At 38.9% G+C, this 22136-nt stretch overlaps 1 protein-coding gene across 20 annotated transcripts in view; it reads left to right on the forward strand.

Moving 5' to 3' along the window:
• Nucleotides 1-22136, forward strand: part of Mctp1 (multiple C2 and transmembrane domain containing 1) — a 729346-nt gene that overhangs the window by 608695 nt on the left and 98515 nt on the right. For all 20 annotated transcript variants that reach the window (XM_087621548.1, XM_087621547.1, XM_087621550.1 and 17 more), the window contains 1 exon segment: nt 8462-8515. In XM_087621548.1, the coding sequence (XP_087477674.1) occupies nt 8462-8515 (54 nt within the window).

Here is a 22136-nt window from a genome sequence, read left to right on the forward strand (position 1 = left end):
AATCAGAAAGATGTAATGCAAGCAGTTAAAAGTGACACGACCTTCTGTAATGTTGCTCTTCACAGACTTATAAGCCACACACTGGAGGAAAGTCTGGAAAGAACGTGATGCTCAGTACAGTTCCTTGGATGTAATACTAATAAAGATGACATTTTAAAAAATGCACCTAGGCAGCCTCAAACATAGTGTGCCAGCTGCATTACAGCCAAAGAGCCCATAAATACCATTATTTGTAAAAGCATTATTATTTCTTCTTCCATATCCAATATTTGCTAAACATTTGCAATTATCATATAGATTTTTAATTGCATTTTGTTATTTACATTTTAAATGTTATCCCATTTCCAGGTTTCCCCTTCAGAAACCCACTATCCTTCCCAACCCCATGCTAATATGAGGGTGCTCCTTCAGCCACCCACCCACTCCCTCCCACCTCCCTGCCCTGACATTCCCTACACTGGGTCTTCAAGCCTCGACAGGAGCAGGGGCCTTTCCTTTCATTGATGCCTGACAAGGCAATCCTCTGCTATAGATGCAGATGAAGCCATAGGTCCATCCCTGTGTTCTCTTGGGATGATGGTTTCGTCCTTGGGAGCTCTCAGGGGTCTGGTTGTTTCACATTGTGTTCTTCTTATGGGGTTGCAAACCCCTTCAGCTCTTTAAGTCCTTTCTCTAACTCTTCCAATGGGGACCCTGCTCTCAGTTCAATGGTACAAAAATCTGCCTCTGTGTTTGTAAGGCTCTGGTAGAGCCTCTCAGCAGACAACTATGTCAGATTCCTGTCAGCATGTATGTGTACTTCTTGTCATCTGCAATATTGTCTGGGTTTGGTGGCTGTATATGGGATGCATCCCCATGTAGAACAGTTTCTGGATGGCCTATCAGTCTCTGCTCCACACTTTGTCTTGGTATTTCCTCCTCTGAATGTATTACATCGTTGGATTTCCATATATTGAACCATCCCTGCATCCCTGGGATGAAGCCTACTTTTCTTGATGGATGATCATTTTGATATGTTCTTGGATTATGTTTGGGAGAATTTTATTGAATATTTTTGCATGGATATTCATAAGGGAAATTGGTCTGAAGTTCTCTTTCTTTGTTGGGTCTTTGTGTGGTTTAGGTATAGGTGTAATTGTGGCTTCATAGAAGGAAGTGGGTAGTGTTCCTTCTGTTTCTATTTTGTGGAATAGTTTGGACAGTATTGACATGAGAACTGCTATGAAGAATGGAGAGAATTCAGCATCTGCCTCTGGACTTTTTTTTGTTGGGAGACTTTTCATGGCTGCTTCTATTTCTTTAGGAGTTACGGGATTATTTAGATGGTTTATCTGATTCTGATTATCTGATCCTGATTTAACTTTGGTACTGGGTATCTGTCTAGAAAATTGTCCATTTCCTCCACATTTTCCTGTTTTGTTGAGTATCAGCTTTTGTAGTTGGATTTGATGATTTTTTTTTTTGCATTTCCTCAGTTTCTGTTGTTATGTCTCTCTTTTCATTTCTGATTTTGTTAATTTGGATACTGTTTCTGTGCCCTCTAGTTAGACTGGCTACAGGTTTATCTATCTTTTTAATTTTCTCAAAGAGCCAGGTCCTGGTTTTGTGGATTCTTTGTATAGTTCTTTTTGTTTTTACTTGGTTGATTTCAGCCATGAGTTTAATTACTTCTTGCCATCTACTCCTGTTGGGTGTGTTTGCTTCTTTTTGTTCTAGAGCTTTCAGGTGTGCTATCAAGCTGCTAGTGTATGCCCTCTCCAGTTTCTTTTTGGAGGAATTCAGACCTATGAGTTTTCCTCATAGACTTTTCTTGTGTCCCATTAATTTTGGGTAGGTGCGCCTTCATTTTCATTAAATTACAAAGTCTTTCATTTCTTTCCTTATTTCTTCCTTGAACAGGTTATCATTGAGTAGAGCATTGTTCAGCTTTCATGCGTATGTGGGCTTTCTGTTGTTATTGAAGACCAGCCTTAGCCCCTGGTGATCTGATAGGATGCATGGGATTATTTTAATCTTCTTGTATCTGTTGAGGCCTGTTTTGTGAACAAGTATATGGCCAATTTTGGAAAAGGTACCATTAGGTGCTGAAAAGAAGGTATATTCTTTTGTTTTATAGATATCAGTTGAATCCATTTTGTTCATAACATCTGTTAGTTTCTCTGTGTCTGTTCAGTTTCTGTTTCCATGATCTGTCCATTGATGAGAGTGGGGTATTGAAGTCTCCCACCCTTATTGTGTGAGGTACAATTTCTCTTGTGAATGTGGGTGCCCTTTCATTAGGAGCAAAGATATTCAGAAATGAGAGTTCATCTTGGTAGATTTTTCCTTTGACAAGTATGAAGTGTCCTTATTTATCTTTGTTGATAACTTTTGGTTGAAAGTTGACTTTATTTGATATCAGAATGGCTACTCCAGCTTGTTTCTTGGGGCCATTTGCTTGGAAAATTGTTTTCCAGCCTTTTACTCTGAGGAAATAGCTGTCTTTGTCACTGGGGTGTGTTTCCTGGATGCATCAAAATGCTGGGTCCTCTTTACATATATAGTCAGTTAATGTATGTCTTTTTATTGGGGAATTTACTACATTGATGTTAAGAGATATTAAGGAAAAGTGATTGTTGTTTCCTGTTATTTTTGTTGTTAGAGATGGAAATATGTTTTTGTGGCTCTCTTCCTTTGGGTTTATTGCAAGAAGATTACTTTCTTGCTTTTTCTAGGGTGTAGTTTCCCTCCTTTTTTGGAGTTTTCCATCCATTATTCTTTGTAGGGCTAGATTTGTAGAAAGATATTGTGTAAATTTGGTTTTGTCATGGAATATCTTGGTTTCTCCATCTATGGTAATTGACAGTTTTTCTGGATATAGTAGCCTGGGCTAGCATTTGTGTTCTCTTAGGATCTGTATGACATCTGCCCAGGATCTTCTGGCTTTCATAGTCTCTGGTGAGAAGTCTGGTGTGATTCTGATAGGTCTGCCTTTATATGTTACTTGACCTTTTTCCTTACTGTTTTTAATATTCTCTCTTTCCTTTGTGCATTTGCTGTTTTGACTATTTTGTGACAGGAAGAATTTCTTTTCTCGTCCAATCTATTTGAAGTTCTTTAGGTTTCTTGTATGTTTATAGGCATCTCTTTCTTTAGGTGAGGGAAGTTTTCTTCTATAATTTTGTTGAAGATATTTACTGGCCCTTTAAGTTGGGAGTGTTTGCTCTCTTCTATACCTATTATCTGTAGGTTTGATCTTCTCATTGTGTCCTGGATTTCCTGGATGTTTTGGGTTAGGAGCTTTTTGCATTTTACATTTTCTTTGATGGTTGTTTCAATGTTTTCTATGGTAGATTCTGCCCCTGAGGTTCTCTCTTCTATCTCTTGTATTCTGTTGGTGATGCTTGTGTCTATTAGGTCTGATCTCTTTCCTAGGTTTTCTCTCTCCTGATTTGTCTCCCTTTGTGATTTCTTTATTGTTTCTGTTTCTATTTTTAGATCCTGAATGGTTTTGGTCAATTCTTTCACCTGTTTGGCATGTTTTCCTGGAATTCTTTAAAAGATTTTTGTGTTTTTCTCCTTAAGGGTTTCTACATGTTTACCTGTGTTGTCCTGTATTTCTTTAAGGGAGTTATTTATTTCCTTCTTAAAGTCCTCTATCATCACCATGAGATGTGATTTTAAATCAGAATCTTGCTTTATCAATGTGTTGGGGTGTCTTAGACTTGCTGTGGTGGGAGAACTGGGTTCTGAAGAATGCAAATAGCCTTGGTTTCTGTTGCTCTGGTTTTTGAACTTGCTTCTTGCCATCAGGTTGCTAGCTGGTCTTGCTGTCTTTGACAGTGGCTTGACCCTCTTATTGGTCTGTGTGTCAGTACTCCTGGGAAATGATCTCTCCTACAGTGGGATTCGGGCACAGAGGACTGTGGCACAAGGTCAGCTCTGTTCTATGGCTCCTGCATCCCGAGGGCTCCATATGGTTCCCTGGGAGCAGAAGTGGTAGTCCTATCTGTACTGTCACATATGTCAGCATTCCTGGGTGACCAGCTCTCTCTCGGTGGAATCTGGGCACAGAGGACTGTGGCTCAGGGTCCAGCATATGAAATGTAATATGTTGCTGTACATTTGTTAAAAAAAAAAACTCTTTTCAAAAGGAAGCCAAGTTGTATCTTTAGAATCTATGTATCTTAAGTAGTTGAAAGGGCATTCTTTAGAGTTTGCACTTTCCAATGTAACACAGTGCATGCAACATTTTATAAATAGAAAGAAAACAAAATTTCATGTGGCTGAATTGTTAAGGATCCTGGTAACATTAATAAAAGTGCATGTAGCAGAAGAACATGGAGAAAGGCTAGAATGCAATGGATTTGGTAACTCCATTATCAAAATCATTATGGCTGGCAGTTACTAATATTGTATTGTAATACCAGCTTAGGGTGTTTACATACAACTAAGGCAATAAAAAGATATTTAAACATCCTTAAAATTATGAAAAAAGGAAAATTATGACTTTTTAGCAATAATGTCTTTCCCTTATTTAAAAACCTTTACATTAAAAAAAAGCAAAAGACATTGGCTTATATTAACCTTATTACGCTAGATACATGGAGCCCTGAATTGCAACCAAAGTCAATGCTGGCAGAAAACAGTTTCTTTTTGTGTTTATGTTTCCTTAAAAACAATCTTTGAATCAAATTTGTAGTTTGCTATGTTCAGAAACAATAGTTACACATGTCAAATGTTTTGACTTCAAATATATATATATATATATATATCACATTTAAAGAAATCGCTCTGCAACGTGCATAACAGCAATGTTAAATATTAAAATAAAAATGTCAGAAGTTTTTATTTTAATTGTATAGTTAAAATGTCCAATGTATATAGATTCTTGTCTTTGGAGACACCTAGAGCATGTACCCATTTCTAGTGCAGAGCGAAGACTCAGAGCTGTCCATGTGTTTCACTGAGTCATTAATGCCTGAAGATCAGTCATGAAGCCACCATTGCCTCAATTTAGCGTCTTCATCTGTGTCCATTCTATACCTAATATGTATTTCTTTGGATCAGTTAAAACACCAAACAGAATTTTACATCAATCAGAATGTAGAAAAAACGGGTATAATTTCATTTCCAAAGTTAATGTTAAAGAAAGATTGACATTTTGTTTTCATTATTAGCTAACATTTTGGAGTACAGGAGTTTTGGTACAGGAGTTACATGATCTCGCTAGGTCCTTAACCAACGCTGTGGAATGGGGTTCTTTCCAAAGTATTTTAAGCTTCACCTGAACATACTCTGCTGGGGTACATTCTGGAATGATATATAGAAATCAATAGGAAGCCATCATCAGTGTTATCAAGCCTCATGTGCCTGTGATGTAGCAATCAAAAGCCAACAGAGGAGGGGAGACCTGGATAGTATAACAGCACAAAGGCCTCTCTCAACATGACACTCTTCTGCCAAATGTAGAAGCAAATGGTCGTGTTGGGGGATCTGACTGCACATTTGTAGAATAATTGCATGTAGCCAATTACCCACTCGGGCAGGGTAATAACAGTTTGGGTTTCGCAAAAGAAGGGCCCAATTCTGTAGACCTCCTCAAGTCACACTTGAACACAATATCATTTGTAAAATGTATAAATTAGCCAAGTGATTTGTTTTAGAATTTCATCATATTTTGAAGTGTTGGACGTTAATTTGATAGTGAAGATCCCTGGATCCTTACGGTCAGATGCAGATGCTTGCCTTCTCTAAGCAACACTTCCAAATGGTTCAATTATTTGCCTTTCCTCATTTACGTTAGTGGTTAGATAGATATAAATCTTTCATTGGAGCTAGGTCAGCTCTGTGAAATAAAGGGCAGATGCTACACTGTAGGGTGTGCTCAATCATTTGAAGACCCAGAGCCAGGAGCAGTGATGCACTCTTATAATTCCAGTACTTGAGAGGCTGAGGCAGGAGAGGTGACAGACACTAGAAAAACAAAAACAAGCCAAAGGATATGACAGCCGGATGATGAATTTATCTATTTATCTGACCAGAAATATTTCTTGAACAACTGCTATGTAGCTTGCAATATGCAAAACATAATCTGTCACATTTGCCTTCTGGGAATGAGGCAGGATGGTGAGTGTTAAAGAGATGACACACAGGAGACAGTTTGTATTTGGTGCTGACTACTGAATACTGGATCACACTTGCTAAGCAACCAATCCCAATCCTACAATACATTTTAATCGTTAATAGCTCAAATATTGTTTGAGTTTATTTTCCTTTTATGTTTTATATGACTCTTCAAGGCTGACTTTAGCAACACAGAAAGAAAGAAAATGTCTTTTATTTAAATCTAAATTTTTGTAAGATAATTTTATACTTTTATTTGTGATAATAAAGTCATCTTTTAAAAACTTCTCATGAGGATCTGTGACGTCTTTTGATATAACCTAATATGTGTCACCAATAATTAGTTTGAATGTCCTATCATGCATCACCACAATTGTCATTGCTGTGTCCATATGTATAATGTGAATGCTTTAAATGGTCAAAAACTCAAAGTTCACACCAAGGCTTATCTGATAGCCCCTCCTTTAGTTCTACAGGATTCACGTGAATATTGATGGAGTCTCCATGTGCTTCCTCATCTTTGTACTCATACATTACCTATACTGTATACCTTGGGCCAGGCATTTATGACAAATACTTGGGAGCTGTTTGAGTATAGTTAAAGAGTATAATGAGCATAGATTCCTTGCGGAGGCTGTAGTGGTTGCACGCACACGTGCCCCAACAACAGACCTTCTCAATACATATTGCAAGCAGCATATTGTGCTTCTGGGGCCCTTCTAAGGTATTCACTGTTCAGGAAGAAAGCCACGAGTTCTACTTTTTAACAAGAGATATAAAGTGTAACAATAAATTAGGAACAGTTTTGTGATTTCAGATGTCCTTAATTATATATTGGTTCATGAGAACTGGAAATTGGTGTTGTGATTAACATCACAGAAGGATTTTAGAAGACAATAAAAGTAACTGGGAATAGCACAGCGTCTCAGTTCACATAGCCCTCCACCCATAGGCTGGATTATTGGCATTTTCCACCCAGAATCTATTGCAGTTTGTATGAGAGTCAGACAAGAGAAGAACTCGATGCTGCCGTCATCAGAAGCTTGGTGAGAGGCTTCAAAGTACTTGATAACTGTGTTGCAGCTAGTTTTATTTTGAGATATCCAGACTGTATTTTAAAAAGCAGCATAAGAATTAGAAATGATAAAGAATATACATTCTATATAATTACAGTTTTCTGAAGCCTACCTGGAAAATAACTCACAATTTTCTATTTGTAGTTTCTACAGAGGGCACACACATGTACACGCTATCTTGGGTAAAATATTTATTTGAAATGTGAAATTCTAATTTGCTCATTTGTTAAGGCAGAGACTCTCTCTGTAACCCAGGTAGACCTGGAAATTAGTACATAATCTTACAGTTTTCAAACCCTCTATAGGCCATCTGCCTCATGAAGCTACGTTTATTAAGTCTATAGTTATATATTGAGCAAAGGAAGTAAAAATTGTTTGTTAAACCAAAATAACTTTCCCATTTAAAACTATGCATATTGGGGCTGGAGAGATGGCTTAGAAGTCAAGAGCACTGGGTGCTCTTCCAAAGACCCAGATCTGACCCCCAATACCCACATGGCAGCTCACAACCATCTATAACTCCATTTCTGAGGGATCTGAAATGCTCTTCTGACCTCCAAGGGTAACAGGCATACAAGTGGTAGATAAACATATATATGTATGTATGTATGTATGTACGTATGTATGTATGTATGTGTGTGTGTTAAACACCAATACAATACAATAAAATAAAAATGAAATTTAAAAGTATACATGTTCACCAGTATAATCTGTATTGCTATTTCAGGTAGCCCACAAAATCGGAAAGTAGGACTCAAAGCAAATCACTCAAGTTGATTTTATACATCAGAATTAAAATTGGGAGCATTAGAGACGTTCATTGTTGGTTTTATGCCACAGACCACCCATGTAAATCAATTAATAGAAATAAGTTTTTATCTTATAGTTGGTCAAAAAAGTAAATTAGAAATACAGCAGCTGTTTCATGCTTGGTTATCCTGCTCTGTGTTTAAAATGCCTGATTGAAATAGGCAGCAAAAGAGCTAGAGGGGAAATTTCATAACTTAGAGCAGCCTGTAGTTGCATGCTAGTTCACCTTTGGCATACTTCAGATTCTTTGACACCAAACCTTCCAAAAGAGTAGGTTTCTCCTCACCAGTTCCTCTTCCCTGGTTTAATCAATTAAAGGTTGAGCCCTTCCATAATCCTCCTCTCTGGATGAAGCTTCTCCTCTCAGAGCATGTGTTTCAATTGTTAATAATGTTTTCAAAGGGTTCAAAATGACAGAACAAAATCCTCTCCTCTAAGAGCAGAAAAACAACATGTGTTTCTGTCTGCAGGTAGTGGAGGACATGCTGGAGGACGAGGAGGAAGAAGATGACAGAGATGACAAGGTAATTATCTTTCCCAGCGCTGGGTACCTTGGTGTGGGAGTACAGACATGACACTGTTTTCACAGGCAGTTAAAAAAGGAGTTGAAGTGTTTTGAGTCTAAAAAATTGAACAGTGCTGTTTATCATCCTAACAATGCCACTGCATGCAGCAAACAGGAAGAGACGGCTATAAATCCTCTCTGATTTTGTCCAGAGCTGGGTCAAATATTTTTCTGCAGGAAAAAAAAATCGGCTTGGCTGGAACTTGATAGCTACTGTGAAGATCACAGCAGTGACAACTGTTTTTGAAGGGCAAAAATGTGTCCTGTCTTGAATGGTACAAATCAGTCTATGCTTTGAAGGGAAGGAGATGGGTGTGAAAACGTAGTAGCCTTCATGAGTTGGACATAGGTGATATCTATAGTTTTCAAAGAATTGCTTATCAAAGGAACATGTGTATGATGTGCTTGCATGGACATTTAAATAGCCCTGGGCTCACTGTCCTACCTAGATCCATAATGGCCTATTTCTCCTTCATCAGGAAAGTCCTTTGAAGACACTTGCATTTCATTTGCTGGTTGCCTTGGGGATGGAGACCACAGTAAACAGCAGATAATTTCTAGGTTGTTTAGGTTGGCGGTTCTATGAAGGAAGGGAGAAATTAGTATGAATTTGTACCACCACAGCAGTGGCTAAGTTTAGAACAGTTCTTTCTAGGAAGCAGGATAGGAACTCTCTGACGCTGTGATTTCTGGGCATTTGTAGTATTAAAGCTTAATATGTCTTAAGATGAGATCAGGAAGCAGGAGAGAAAATAAGAACTACTTGTAAATTATTTGGAACATACAACCAGATTTTGATCTCCACCCAAAACTGACCACTGTTACATAAACAAATGATTTTTAATTGAATTTTTTAAATTTATATTTGAAATGTTATCCCCATTCCCTGTTATCCCCAACCCTCCTATCAATCCCCCTCCACCTTCTTTATGAGAGTGTTCCCCCCATACATCCACCCACCCCTTCCTGCCTCCCAAGCCTGACATTCCCTTACACATGGGGTCCAGCCTTGTCAGGACCAAGGGCTTCTCCTCCCATTGGTGACCAACAAGGTCATCCTCTGCTACATATGCAGCTGGAGCCATGGGTCTGTCCATGTGTACTCTTTGGATGGTGGTTTAGTAAGTCCCTGGGAGCTCTGCTTGGTTGGTATTACAGGATTGAAAACCCAATGAGTTTCTTAAATCTTTTCTTTAATTCCATCAATAGGGACCCCATTCTTAGTTCAGTGGTTGACTGTGAGCATTCACCTCTGCAGTTGTCGTGCTCTGGCAGAGCTTCTCAGGAGACAACTATATCAGGCCCCTGTCAGTATGCACTTCTTAGCATCAGCAATATTATCTGGATTTGGTGATTGTATGTATAAGGGCTGTGTCCACAGGTGGGGAAGTCTCTGGATAGCCATTCCTTCAGTCTCTACTCCAAACTTGGTTTCTGTATCTCGTACTATGAATATTTTTGTCCCTCCTTCTAAGAAGGTCTGAAGCATACCCACTTCGGTCATCCTTCTTGACCTTCATGTGGTCTGTGGATTGTATCTTGGGTAATCCAAACTTTTGGACTAATATCCACTTGTCAGTGAGTGCATACCATGTATGTTGTTTTGTGATTGGGTTACCTCACTCAGAATGATATTTTCTAGTTCCTTCCTTTTGCCTATAAATTTCATGAAGGCATTATTTTTGATAGCTCAGTAGTACTCCATTGTGGAAAGGTACAACATTTTCTGTATCCATTCCTCTGTTGAGGAACATCTGGGTTCTTTCCAGCCTCTGGCTATTATAAATAAGGCTGCTATGAACATAGTGGAACATGTGTCCTTGTTATATGTTGTAGCATCTTTTGAGTATATGCTCAGTAGTGGTATAGCTGGGTCCTCAGGTGGTGCTATGCTTTTTTTTTTTTTAAATTTTAAATCTTTTTATTTTATTTTATTTTTTTTTTATTATCTTGAGTATTTCTTATATACATTTCAAGTGTTATTCCCTTTCCCGGTTTCCGGACAGACATCACCCTCCCCCCTCCCCTTCCTTGTGGGTGTTCCCCTCCCAAACCTCCCCCCATTGCCACCCTCCCCGCATAGTCTAGTTCACTGGGGGTTCAGTCTTAGCAGGACCCAGGGCTTCCCCTTCCACTGGTGCTCTTACTAGGATATTCATTGCTACCTATGGGGACAGAGTCCAGGGTCAGTCCATGTATAGTCTTTAGGTAGTGGCTTAGTCCCTGGAAGCTCTGGTTGCTTGACATTGTTGTACTTTTGGGGTCTCGAGCACCTTCAAGCTCTTCCAGTTCTTTCTCTGATTCCTTCAACGGGGGACCTATTCTCAGTTCAGTGGTTTGCTGCTGGCATTCGCCTCTGTATTTGCTGTATTCTGGCTGTGTCTCTCAGGAGCGATCTACATCCGGCTCCTGTCGGTCTGCACTTCTTTGCTTCATCCATCTTGTCTAATTGGGTGGCTGTATATGTATGGGCCACCTGTGGGGCAGGCTCTGAATGGGTGTTCCTTCAGTCTCTGTTTTAATCTTTGCCTCTCCCTTCCCTGCCAAGGGTATTCTTTTTCCTCATTTAAAGAAGGAGTGAAGCATTCACATTTTGATCATCCGTCTTGAGTTTCCTTTGTTCTAGGGATCTAGGGTAATTCAAGCATTTGGGCTAATAGCCACTTATCAATGAGTGAATACCATGTATGTCTTTCTGTGAGTGGGATGGCTCACTCAGGATGATATTTTCCAGTTCCAACCATTTGCCTACGAATTTCATAAACTCATTGTTTTTGATAGCTGAGTAATATTCCATTGTGTAGATGTAGGTGGTGCTATGCTTAATTGTCTGAGGAACCTCCACACTGATTTCTAGAGTGGTTGTACCATCTTGCAATTCCACCAAAAATGCAAGAGTGTTCCTCTTTCTTCACATTCTTGCCAGCATCTGTAGTTACCTATGTTTTTTTAATTTAGCCATTCTGACTGTTGTGAGATTGAATCTAAGAGTTGTTTTGATTTCCAGTTCCCTGATGACTAAGGATGTTGAACATTTCTTTAGGTACTTCTCAGCCATTCGATATTCCTCAGCTAAGAATTCTTTGTTTAGATCTGTACCCCATTTGTAATAGGGTTATTTGATTCTCTGGAGTCTAACTTCTTGAGTTCTTTGTATATATTACACATTGGCCCTCTATCTGATGTAAGATTAGTAAAGATATTTTTCCAATCTGTTGGTTGCCATTTTATCCTAATAACAGGGTCCTTTCCCTACGGAAGCCTTTGCAGTTTTGTGAGGTACCATTTGTCGATTCTTGATCTTAGAGAATAAGCCATTGGTGTTCTGTGCAGAAAAATTTTCCCAGGACCCATGTGTTTGAGGCTCTTCCCCACTTTCTCTTCTATTAGTTTGAGTGTATCTGGATTACGTGGAAATCCTTAATCCAGTTGGACTTGAGCTTTGTACAGGGCAATAAGAATGAATCAATTTGCAATCTTCTACATGCTGACCTCCAGGTTAACCAGCACCATTTGTTGAAAATGCTATCTTATTTCTATTAGATGGTTTTACCTCCTTTGTCAAAGATCAAGTGACCATAGGTTTGTGGGTTCATTTCTGGGTCTTCAATTCTATTCCACTGCCTGTCTGTCTCTGTACCAATACCATACAGTTTTGGTCACTATTGCTCTGTAATACTGCTTGAAGTCAGGGATGGTGACTCCCCCAGAAGTTCTTTTGTTGTTGAGGATAGTTTTTGCTATCCTGGGTTTTTTGTTACTCCAAATGAATTTTCAAATTTCTCTTTCTATCTCTGTGAAGAATTGAGGTGTAATTTTGATGGGGATTGCATTGAACATGTAGATTGCTTTTGCCAAGATGGCCAGTTTTACTATATTAATCCTGCCAACCTGTAAGCATGTGAGATCTTTCCATCTTCTGAGATCTTCAATTTCTTTCTTCAGAGACTTGAAGTTCTTGTCATATGGATCTTTCACTTGCTTGTTTAGAGTCACACCAAGGTATCGTATATTATTTGTGACTATTGTGAAGGATGGTGATTCCTTAATTTCTTTGTCAGCCTGTTTATCCTTTGAGTAGAGGAAGGCTACTGATTTGTTTGAGTTAATTTTATATCCAACCACTTTGCTGAAATTTTTTATCAGGCTTAGTAGTTCTCTGGTGGAACTTTTGGGGCCACTTAAGAATACTATCATATCATCAACAAATAATGATATTTTGACTTCTTCCTTTCCAATTTTTATCCCTTTGACCTCCTTTTGTGGTCTGATTGCTCTGGCTAGGACTTGGAGTACCACATGGAATAGGTAGGCAGGGAATTCCTGATTTTAGTTGGATTGGTTCAAGTTTCTCTCCATTTAGTTTGATGTTGGCTACTGGTTCGATGTATATTGCTTTTACTAAATTTAGGTATTGGCCTTGAATTCCTGATCTTTTCAAGGGGTATTGAATTTTGTCAAATGCTTTCTCAGCATCTAATGAGATGATCGTGTGGTTTTTTTCTTTGTGTTTGCTTATATAGTGAATTATGTTAATGGATTTTTGTATATTGATCCATCTCTGCAATTAAGCCTACCTGATCATGATAGATGATCATTTTGATGTGTTCTCAGATTCGGTTTGAGAGAATTTTTTGAGTATTTTTTTCTGTCGATATTCATAAGGGAAATTGTTCTGAAGTTCTCTGTCATTGTTGGGTCTTTGTGTCATTTAGGTATAAGTGTAATGGTGGCTTCGTAGAAGTTGGTAGAATTGGGTAGTGTTCCTTCTGTTTCTATTTTGTGGAATAGTTTGGACAATGTTAATATGAGGTCTTCTATGGAGGTCTGACAGAATTCTGCACTAAACCCATCTGATCCTGGGCTTTTATGTTTGAGAAACTTTTAATAACTTCTATTTCAGTAGGAGTTATGGGACTGTTAAAAGTTTTTTGTGATCCTGATATAACTTTGGTACCTGGTATCTGTCTAGAAAATTGTCCATTTCATCTAAATATTCCAGTTTTGTTGAGGATAGTTTTGTGTAGTAGGATCTGATCATTTTTGAATTTCCTGAGATTCTGTCGTTATGTCTCCCATTTCATTTCTAATTTTGTTAATTTGGATAATGTCTCTTGGACCTCTGGTGAGTCTGGCTAAGAGTTTATCTATCTTGTTGATTTTCTCAAAGAACCGGGTCCTGGTTTTGTTGATTCTTTGTATAGTTCTTTTTGTTTCTACTTGGTTGGTATCAGCCCTGAGTTTGATTATTTCCTGCCTTCTACTCCTCTTGGGTGTATTTACTTCTTTTCATTCTCTAGCTACCAGGTGTGCTGTCAAGCTGCTAGTGTATGTTCTCTCCAGTTTATATTTGAAGGCACTCAGAGCTATATAGGTTTTTCCTCTTAGCACTGCTTTCATTGTGTCCCATAAGTTTGGGTATGGTGTGCCTTAACTTTCATTAAATTACAAAATGTCTTTCATTTCTTTTTTATTTCTTCCTTGACAAAAAAATCGTTGAGCAGTGTTGTTCAACTTCCATGCATATGTGGATTTTCTGTTGTTATTGTTCTTATTGAAGACCAGCCTTAGTTTGTAGTGATCTGATGGGATGCATGGGGTTATTTCAATCTTGGTGTATCTGTTGAAGCCTGTTTTGTGACTGATTATATGGTCAATTTTGGCAAAAAGACCATGAGGTGCTGAGAAGAAGGTATATTCTTTTGTTTTAGGATGAAATGTTCTATAGATAGCTGTTAAATCCATCATAAGTTCTGTTAGGTTTTCTATGTCTCTGCTCAGTTTCTGTTTCCATGGTCTGTCCATTGATAAGAGTAAGGTGTTGAAATCTTCTACTAATATTGTGTGAGGGGCAATGTGTACTTTGAGCTTTAGTAAGGTTTCTTTTGTAAATGTAGGTGCCCTTGCATTTGGAGCATTGATATTCAGGATTGAGAATTCGTCTTGATATATTTTTCCTTTGATGAGTATGAAGTGTCCTTCCTTATCTTTTTTGATAACTTTTGGTTCAAAGTCAATTTTATTTGATATTAGAATGGCTTCTTCAGCTTGTTTCTTGGGACCATTTGCTTGGAAAATTGTTATCCAGCCTTTTACTCTGAGGTAGTATCTGTCTTTGTCTCTGAGGTGTGTTTCCTGTATGCAGCAGAATGCTCTTTATGTATGCAGTCTGTTAGTCTATGCCTTTTTATTGGGGAGTTGAGTCTATGGATGTTATGAGATATTAGGGAATAGTGATTGCTGTCTCCTGTTATTTTTGTTGTTAGACGTGGAATTATGTTTGTGTGGCTTTCTTCTTTTGGGTTTGTTGCAAGATGATTGCTTTCTTGCTTTGATAGTTTCCCTTCTTGTGTTGTAAATTTCTATCCATTATCCTTTGTAGGCCTGGATTTGTTCTCCATCTATGGTAATTGAGAGGGTTTTTTTTTCTGGATATAATATTTGTGTTCTCTTAGTGTCTATATGACATCTGCCCAGGATCTTCTGGCTTTCATTTTCTCTGGTGAGATGTCTGGTGTAATTCTGATAGGTCTGCCTTTATATGTTATTTGAACTTTTTCCCTTACTGCTTCTAATATTCTTTCATTTTTTTGTGTATTTGGTGTCTTGACTATTATGTGACAGGAAGAATTTCTTTCCTGGTCCAATCTGTTTGGAGTCCTATAGGCCTCTAGTATGTTTATGGGCATCTCTATCTTTAGGTTAGGGAAGATTTTTTTTCTATACTTTTGTTGAAGATACTTACTGGCCCTTTAAGTTGGGAGTCTTTGCTCTCTTTTATATCTATTATCCTTAGGTTTGATCACCTCATTGTGTCCTGTATTTTCCTGGATGTTTTGGGTTAGGAGCTTTTTGTATTTTACATTTTCTTTGATGGTTGTGTCAATGTTTTCTATGGTATCTCTCTTTTATCTACTATATTCTGATGGTGATGCTTGTGTCTCTGTGTCCTGATCTCTTTCCTAGGTTTTCTGTGTCCTGGGTTGTCTCCCTTTGTGATTTCTTTATTGTTTCTATTTTCATTTTTACATCCTGGATGGTTTTGTTCAATTCCTTCACCTGTTTGTTTCTGTTTTCCTGTAATTCTTTAAGGCATTTTTGTGTTTCCTCTTTAAGGGCTTCTACTACTTTACCTGTGTTGTCCTGTATTTCTTTAAGGGAGTTATTTATGTCCTTCTTAATCTCCTCTATCATCATCATGAGATGTGATTTTAGATTCAAATCTTGCTTTTCAGGTGTGTTTGGACAAATGGACTGTGATGATGCCATGTAGCCTTGCTTTCTGTTGCTTAGGTTCCTGTTCTTGTCTCTGGACGTCTGGTTATCTCTGGTGTTAGCTGGTCTTGTCATCTCTGACAGTGGCTTGACCCTCCTGTATGCCTCTGTGTCAGCACTCCTGCAGACTTCCTTCCTTCCAGTAGGATCTGGGTACAAAGAGTCATGACACAAGGTCAGCTTCAGGCTCAGGAGGAAACCAGAAGGATCCTTTCCCAGTGTGCTCCTGGGCCTGTACAGTGGGCTCTAAGTGGGTTCCTCTTTGGTAAGGAATGTGAGCTGAAGTCATGATCTACACTGTGCTCTCAGGAATGTCCCCACTTCTGAGAGTCCCACTCTATCCCCCATGGGATCTGAGTACAGAGATCTATGTGACCCGGTCACCTGTCAGCATAGTCAGAAACTGGAAGGATCCTGTCCCAAACTGCTCCTGGGCTCCTGTGTCCTAAGAGATCCTGGTGGGTCCCTGACAGCAGAAGTGGTAGTCTTACCTCTGCTCTCAGTTGTATCAGCAGTCCTGAAGACTGACTTTCAGCTCTGGGGACAGGCAGGGACATGATGAATCCTGTCCTTGACCTCTCCTAGGTTCCTGAGTCCAGAGGCCTCCAGGTAGGTTCCTCTTGGATCAGGAATGTGAGCAGAAGTGGTAGTTTCTTCTCTGCTCTCAGGAGTGTCTGCACTTCTGAGAGTCTGGCTCTCTCCCCTACGGAATCTGGGTACAGAGAACTGTGGGACCAGTCAGCTCTATGTACAGGCCACAAATGATGGTTTTAAAGGAAGCAAAACATTGCATCTTAGTTTATGCCCTTGACCTTTGATTTCATAAAAGATGAACAGTTATATCTGGGATAAGAATTTGTATTGGAAGCAAACATTGCAAGTGTACAAAGCAAAAAATGTCACACTTCATGAATGATCAGTGTTTTCTGACTAATATTTTATGTTTACAGAAGGAAAAAAAACACACATGCTTACATCCTGCTTCACTATCATGCTGCTTCGAATGCTTTTACAATTGATTGAGCTTTTATGTGAAATTTTTCTCCTGTGCACACCATTCAGTCATTAGCATCATGATCAAAATGAAGCTACAAAATCTCTTGTCTGCAAACACACATGCACACACACACACACACACACACACACACACACACACACACACACACGCTAGTGTGCTTGGTATTATTAAAGTTAAATAACATGAACACACACCCTGGGCAATAACTGGTCTGATTTATTGTTAAGGTCAGTTGTAGAACTGTGGAGAGCCTATACTTTAACTCAACATGCCAGCTCTGAATCATCACTTCTCTGCGGACAAAGACTGAGCTGCCATCCATTTATAGCCATTCTCCATTGCTTGTTGCTGCTTTATTATTAAAGCCACCATAAAAATCCATCCCAGCAGCAGGCATTTCCCTAGAAATGCTAATAAATAGAAACCCCAGTGAAGTCTACTTCTTCTGTATCTCCCTACTGGAATCTTACCTCATATATTTTTAGACAGTTTGTTGTTGTTGTATGTCTCTCCCTTTTCTTGTTCATTTTTTAATAGAGTAGATCTTAGGTGTAGTCAACAAATAGACATCCCTGGTTAAGCAGCTCACCAAAACACAAACTATTGAACACATCTGGGTGGAAGCACCAACGCTCAGGCGCTTTATGTACAGTGACCTCGAGGTTGGCTGTCTGCAATTGACACCCTCATTTTCACATGTCTTTAGATCTAGTTACGAAAGTAGACTGAAAGTGAGGTCTTCAATTTCTGTGTGAGTTCAACTAAATTTGTCTGTAGATGATATGGACAAGTAGTGTGTTCTCATTATGAACTGGCTGTTGTTTATAACCCACCCATTTATTTTCATGGTACAGAGGGTGAGGTCCTTCCCCCCTTTTTTTCCATTATAAAAAATTGATAACATGACCTTCATGTCTGAACATAAAAGAACCTAAGGTCTTAATTGTAGTTATTTGCAGTAGACTTCTAAATTCTCTTAGACAAGGAATCTTGAAATGTAAAGCCTATGTTATGAGAAAAGCAGAAGGACGGATTCTACAAGCATTCATTTGCTAGCTTTTGTCCTTTGGCTTGGCTCTCCCAGCAGTACGCATTGTAAGTTTAGCTAGCAGTGTGTCTGAATGGGAAAAAAGGGATTTCCTATTCTAAAATTTTCATTGGTTCCTTCACTTAAAGTTAGTGGGTCAAGTCATGTGTAATGGAGTTTCATGAGAAAACAAATGTGGTTTTCACCATACAAACAGGTACCTGTAACCCTCATTAGTTCTATGTTTTCTCATATGGCATAATAGTGGGGTCAGGTCAATGGGTACTCTTATAGGATAAAAGTAAAGAAATTAATAAATGTGCCAAAGCCTCATTTTAATTGAACCTGAAGCATATGTCACAAGTATGTAAAATATGTCCCAGATGTTTCACCAGGGCCAGTGTCTTGCTTTTCCTGATTACCACAAGGCAGCTATTAGTCTGTAACCTTTGGACTTGAGGGTAAATGGGGTATTACATGGCATAGAGTATGAGCACCTGCTTCCCATTCAGCAGAGACCCCTGGCAGGCTTTGCCTAAGCCCATGCACATGCTTTTATTTAGCAGATTGTTCAGTGATAATGAAAAGTGTCTTTCTTTAGAACAGCAGTGACATTAGTCACTCACAATGAAAAAGCAAGTCATTGGCTACTTGACAAGATCCTGTGGCCATAAGCTGAAGTTCTTTATTTTATTTGAGCATGATTTTTCCCTCAGCATAATTACACACATAGAATAGATATAGCTTGAAAAAGTTGAAACCCATAAAGATATATTATGTGAAGTAATGTGTAATTACTTGGCAGAATAGCTTTGCAATGGTTTTTCTTTAGTGTTGGCTTTAGTACCTGGAAAGACATTGATAAAAATTGGTAGAAGCTCAACTGTAGTTCACCGAGATCACCAAATTTTGAAACTTTTCAGATTATGGCCTTTTAAGTTTTTGTTATTGTACTAGCTTTTTATTAAAAAGTTCTTCCTCATTCAGCAGAGTTATGGTCACAGATTAACTATTATAAAATCCATTGTCTACATTTGCTCAAATTTATAATTAAATAGCCTCTCTCTTAATACAGTTTTCACAAATGTAGAAAACATCAGTTTTAAATGGTGAATCTGGCATGTGAAACACTGCCTTCCAATATTTTTAATTAGTTGCATGGTGTTAGAGCACTGTTGAACTATACTGGGGACAACATTATTTTCCAAATTAATTATGAAACCTGCTACAGTGCCTGTTCCATAGAGCATTCTTTCAACCCTCAACCACAAAGCTCCAGTCTAATACGTTTTTTAACCTACCACCAATTCCTTTCTTTAATAGACTATAAGCAAAATGAGGTTTAACTAAATTTCCTAGGTGTTGCTATCAACAAGCAAATAACAGTGTTCACACCACATCATATACAGTCACACAGTAGCCAATCTGCATAGCCTGGACATCTAATTAACCAAGGTCAATCCCCTTTTGTACTTTAAAAGGTTTCAGCATGCTTCCACAGTACAGCCTGCACTGGTAATAGGACCCAGCCGTGAAATCAGGAAGCAGAAGTCAGAGTGCTGGGTTCCTGCAGAGAAAGCATGAATTCAAATGCATTACATTCTAGTCATGTTTATTGATAAAAGATATGAAAGTGTTTAGGCATTTATGCCTACACAGCTTCTCCCTTTTCTTCAGCTGTTTTGTCATTGCTCCTTGTTTCCGGATAGCTAGATTCAATGAATGAAACTTATTTGAGTCACTTCAGCATGTACAGATTGTTGCTTTAATTCCTGAAATCTGTATCTTCTGATTTGATTTTCCAACCCAAACATGTGTATACTCTACCCAAGATTCATACATCTCTGCATCTTAAACAGGCAGTAAGGGAGGAAAGAAAAAGATGATTCTAAGTGATATGAGAGGAGATTTTAATCTGACAAAATTGCATTTTCCAGTTACATTCAGTGAAACAACTACATGGCAAGGAAGCCAATCATGGCTGTAGAGAAAGGCAGAATGAGAGGAGACAAGAAAATTCTCTTTTAAGAAATTCTAAATCACATTCAACTGGGATACAATTGTAATCCTTTATTCATCTTCCATTTCTGTATAACAAAGTACCACAAACTTTAAGGCATAAAACAATTTGTGGTTGTTACGTTATTGTATATAGAATTACAGGCATAGACAACTGGCTTCTCTGCTCACAGTCAGACTGCATTATCATCTATAGCATTTAGGAGAGAATCCACTTCAAAGGATGATTTGGCCTGTTGGTAGAATCAGTTCTTTAATCTGTACAGTTGAAATCCTTGCTTTCTTGATTTTTCTCTCTGCCCCTATTCAGCTGTCTTTAAATGCATCGTGGAGAATCTCCCTTGGGTTCCCCACACTTCTGAACTATTTAAGGGCTCACATGTTTATATCAGGCCCAGCAAGGATAACTTTCTATTCTTAAAGCAAACTATATCATGAAGTATGACTCAATTGTGGCAATAATTATTTCATCATATTCTTTAGCCACCACCACCCCTAAACAAAGTGGGGATTAAACTTGATATATAGACTAGAAGGTGAGGACTGTGGCTTCAGTCTTCAAATCTGATTCTGGCAGCTGAGTAGACCTGTCCATGTTCTATAGTAAAAGTGAACAATGTTTGCGTTCATTGACTAGATCTACTGTCAGTTTGGGCAGCAGCTGTCATAAAATAATAGACAAGGGAAACTCTCAGCCTAGACCTGTGCTTGCAAAGGTTGTAGGAATATAAAGTATTACAAAATACGCATTTATTATAAAAATAGGGTGCAATGTGTCCAGCTTGTTGATTATGAAATTCAGTTTGTAGTAAGGGTTCACTGGGCAGGTAGAGAGCTTCTCATGGGCCACTTTTTTTTTATTCTCCTTTCCTTCTGGGGAAGCAAAAAAATATCAAAATATTGGAAAGGCTCCTTTGAGGTTTGGGGGGACCTTGGGAGCTATAGCCCCACTGGGCTGATGACCTCAAATCCTTAAGAGTTTCAACCTCATCTAGAACCATAGTGACATTAAAGCACAAGGGAAACTAAGAAATGATACAGTTCAGTCTCCTTGTTTCCTAGTCATAATACTAGGGGCTGGCACTATAATTCTGATGGATTACTTGCCTAGTGTGCAAAAGGCCCCATGCCTAAACTCCAGAAATATAAAACAGTTAAAATAGACCTGAGGAAATGTACTGAAACGTAAGTGAGAGGCACAGGCAATGCAAGAAGTAAACAGCAAAACCAGGACTAATGAACAGGCTGTTTCCTCCCATCTCAACTCTGGCATCCCCACCCTGCTTTTTTTTTTTTTTGGTTCTTTTTTTCGGAGCTGGGGACCGAACCCAGGGCCTTGCGCTTCCTAGGTAAGCGCTCTACCACTGAGCTAAATCCCCAGCCCCCCCACCCTGCTTTACAACCTGACTTTCCCAGTGAAGAGACAGGATTAAAGGTACAGTTAGAGATTAGCTCAGATTTCCTCTTTTAGTCCTTATGTAGAACAATGAGGGACACATTGTTGTAGCTTGCAGCTATTTAGTTTGAGATCTCCACATCTTGATGCTGCATAGCCAGCTCTTTCCCACTGCCCTGGCAGAGCTGGTAGGGGTTGGTGGAGAAGGACAGATTATGTGGGTATGGCAGCGTAGATGAAACAAGGCAAAACATTCTTAAGGGAATGATAATAACAGATAAGTCTGCCAATCACTTTACCTTAAAGGAGTGAGGTTATCTATCCTCAGGATTTGAGTAGGTTCTGTATAATCATAAGGGCCTTTAAAAGTGGAAGAGGGCATCAGAGCAAATGGCAGGTGACAGCTACTTGTACAACTGTGACCAAGCTCAGGGCTCAAGGCCTTCACAGCAAGAAGAAAGCTATGGTTGGAACAGGTGGAGCATTTGAGGGTTGAGTTTTCCCAGCTGTGTGACAGGTGGCATGAGATCCAAGCTCTTCTAAAGCCAAGCTGTGCCAGCCTCTGTTCTCAGTGCCTCTGAGAAGACTTGAAAGCATGTTTAACAGAGGCAGGAAATGCAGGCTCTGGATCTACAACCAAACACCATGCTGCCATGGTGCAGCCTGGGCCAGCAGGAGGAGACTCTATGAACCAACAAACTATAGAGAAGCAAGTTCCCCTGGGAAATAAGTGGCCAAGACCTGAGCATTGAATCAATAAAACACATATGGACTGTGGCAGAGCAGGACACTTCTGTGGCTGCCTATGAGTCTGGGGAGGGAACCATAAGCCAAGAAAATGTAGT

The sequence above is a fragment of the Rattus norvegicus genome, chromosome 2 (genome assembly GCF_021556685.1).
Source record: "Rattus norvegicus strain SHRSP/BbbUtx chromosome 2, alternate assembly SHRSP_T2T, whole genome shotgun sequence".
Taxonomy (NCBI): Eukaryota; Metazoa; Chordata; class Mammalia; order Rodentia; family Muridae; genus Rattus; species Rattus norvegicus.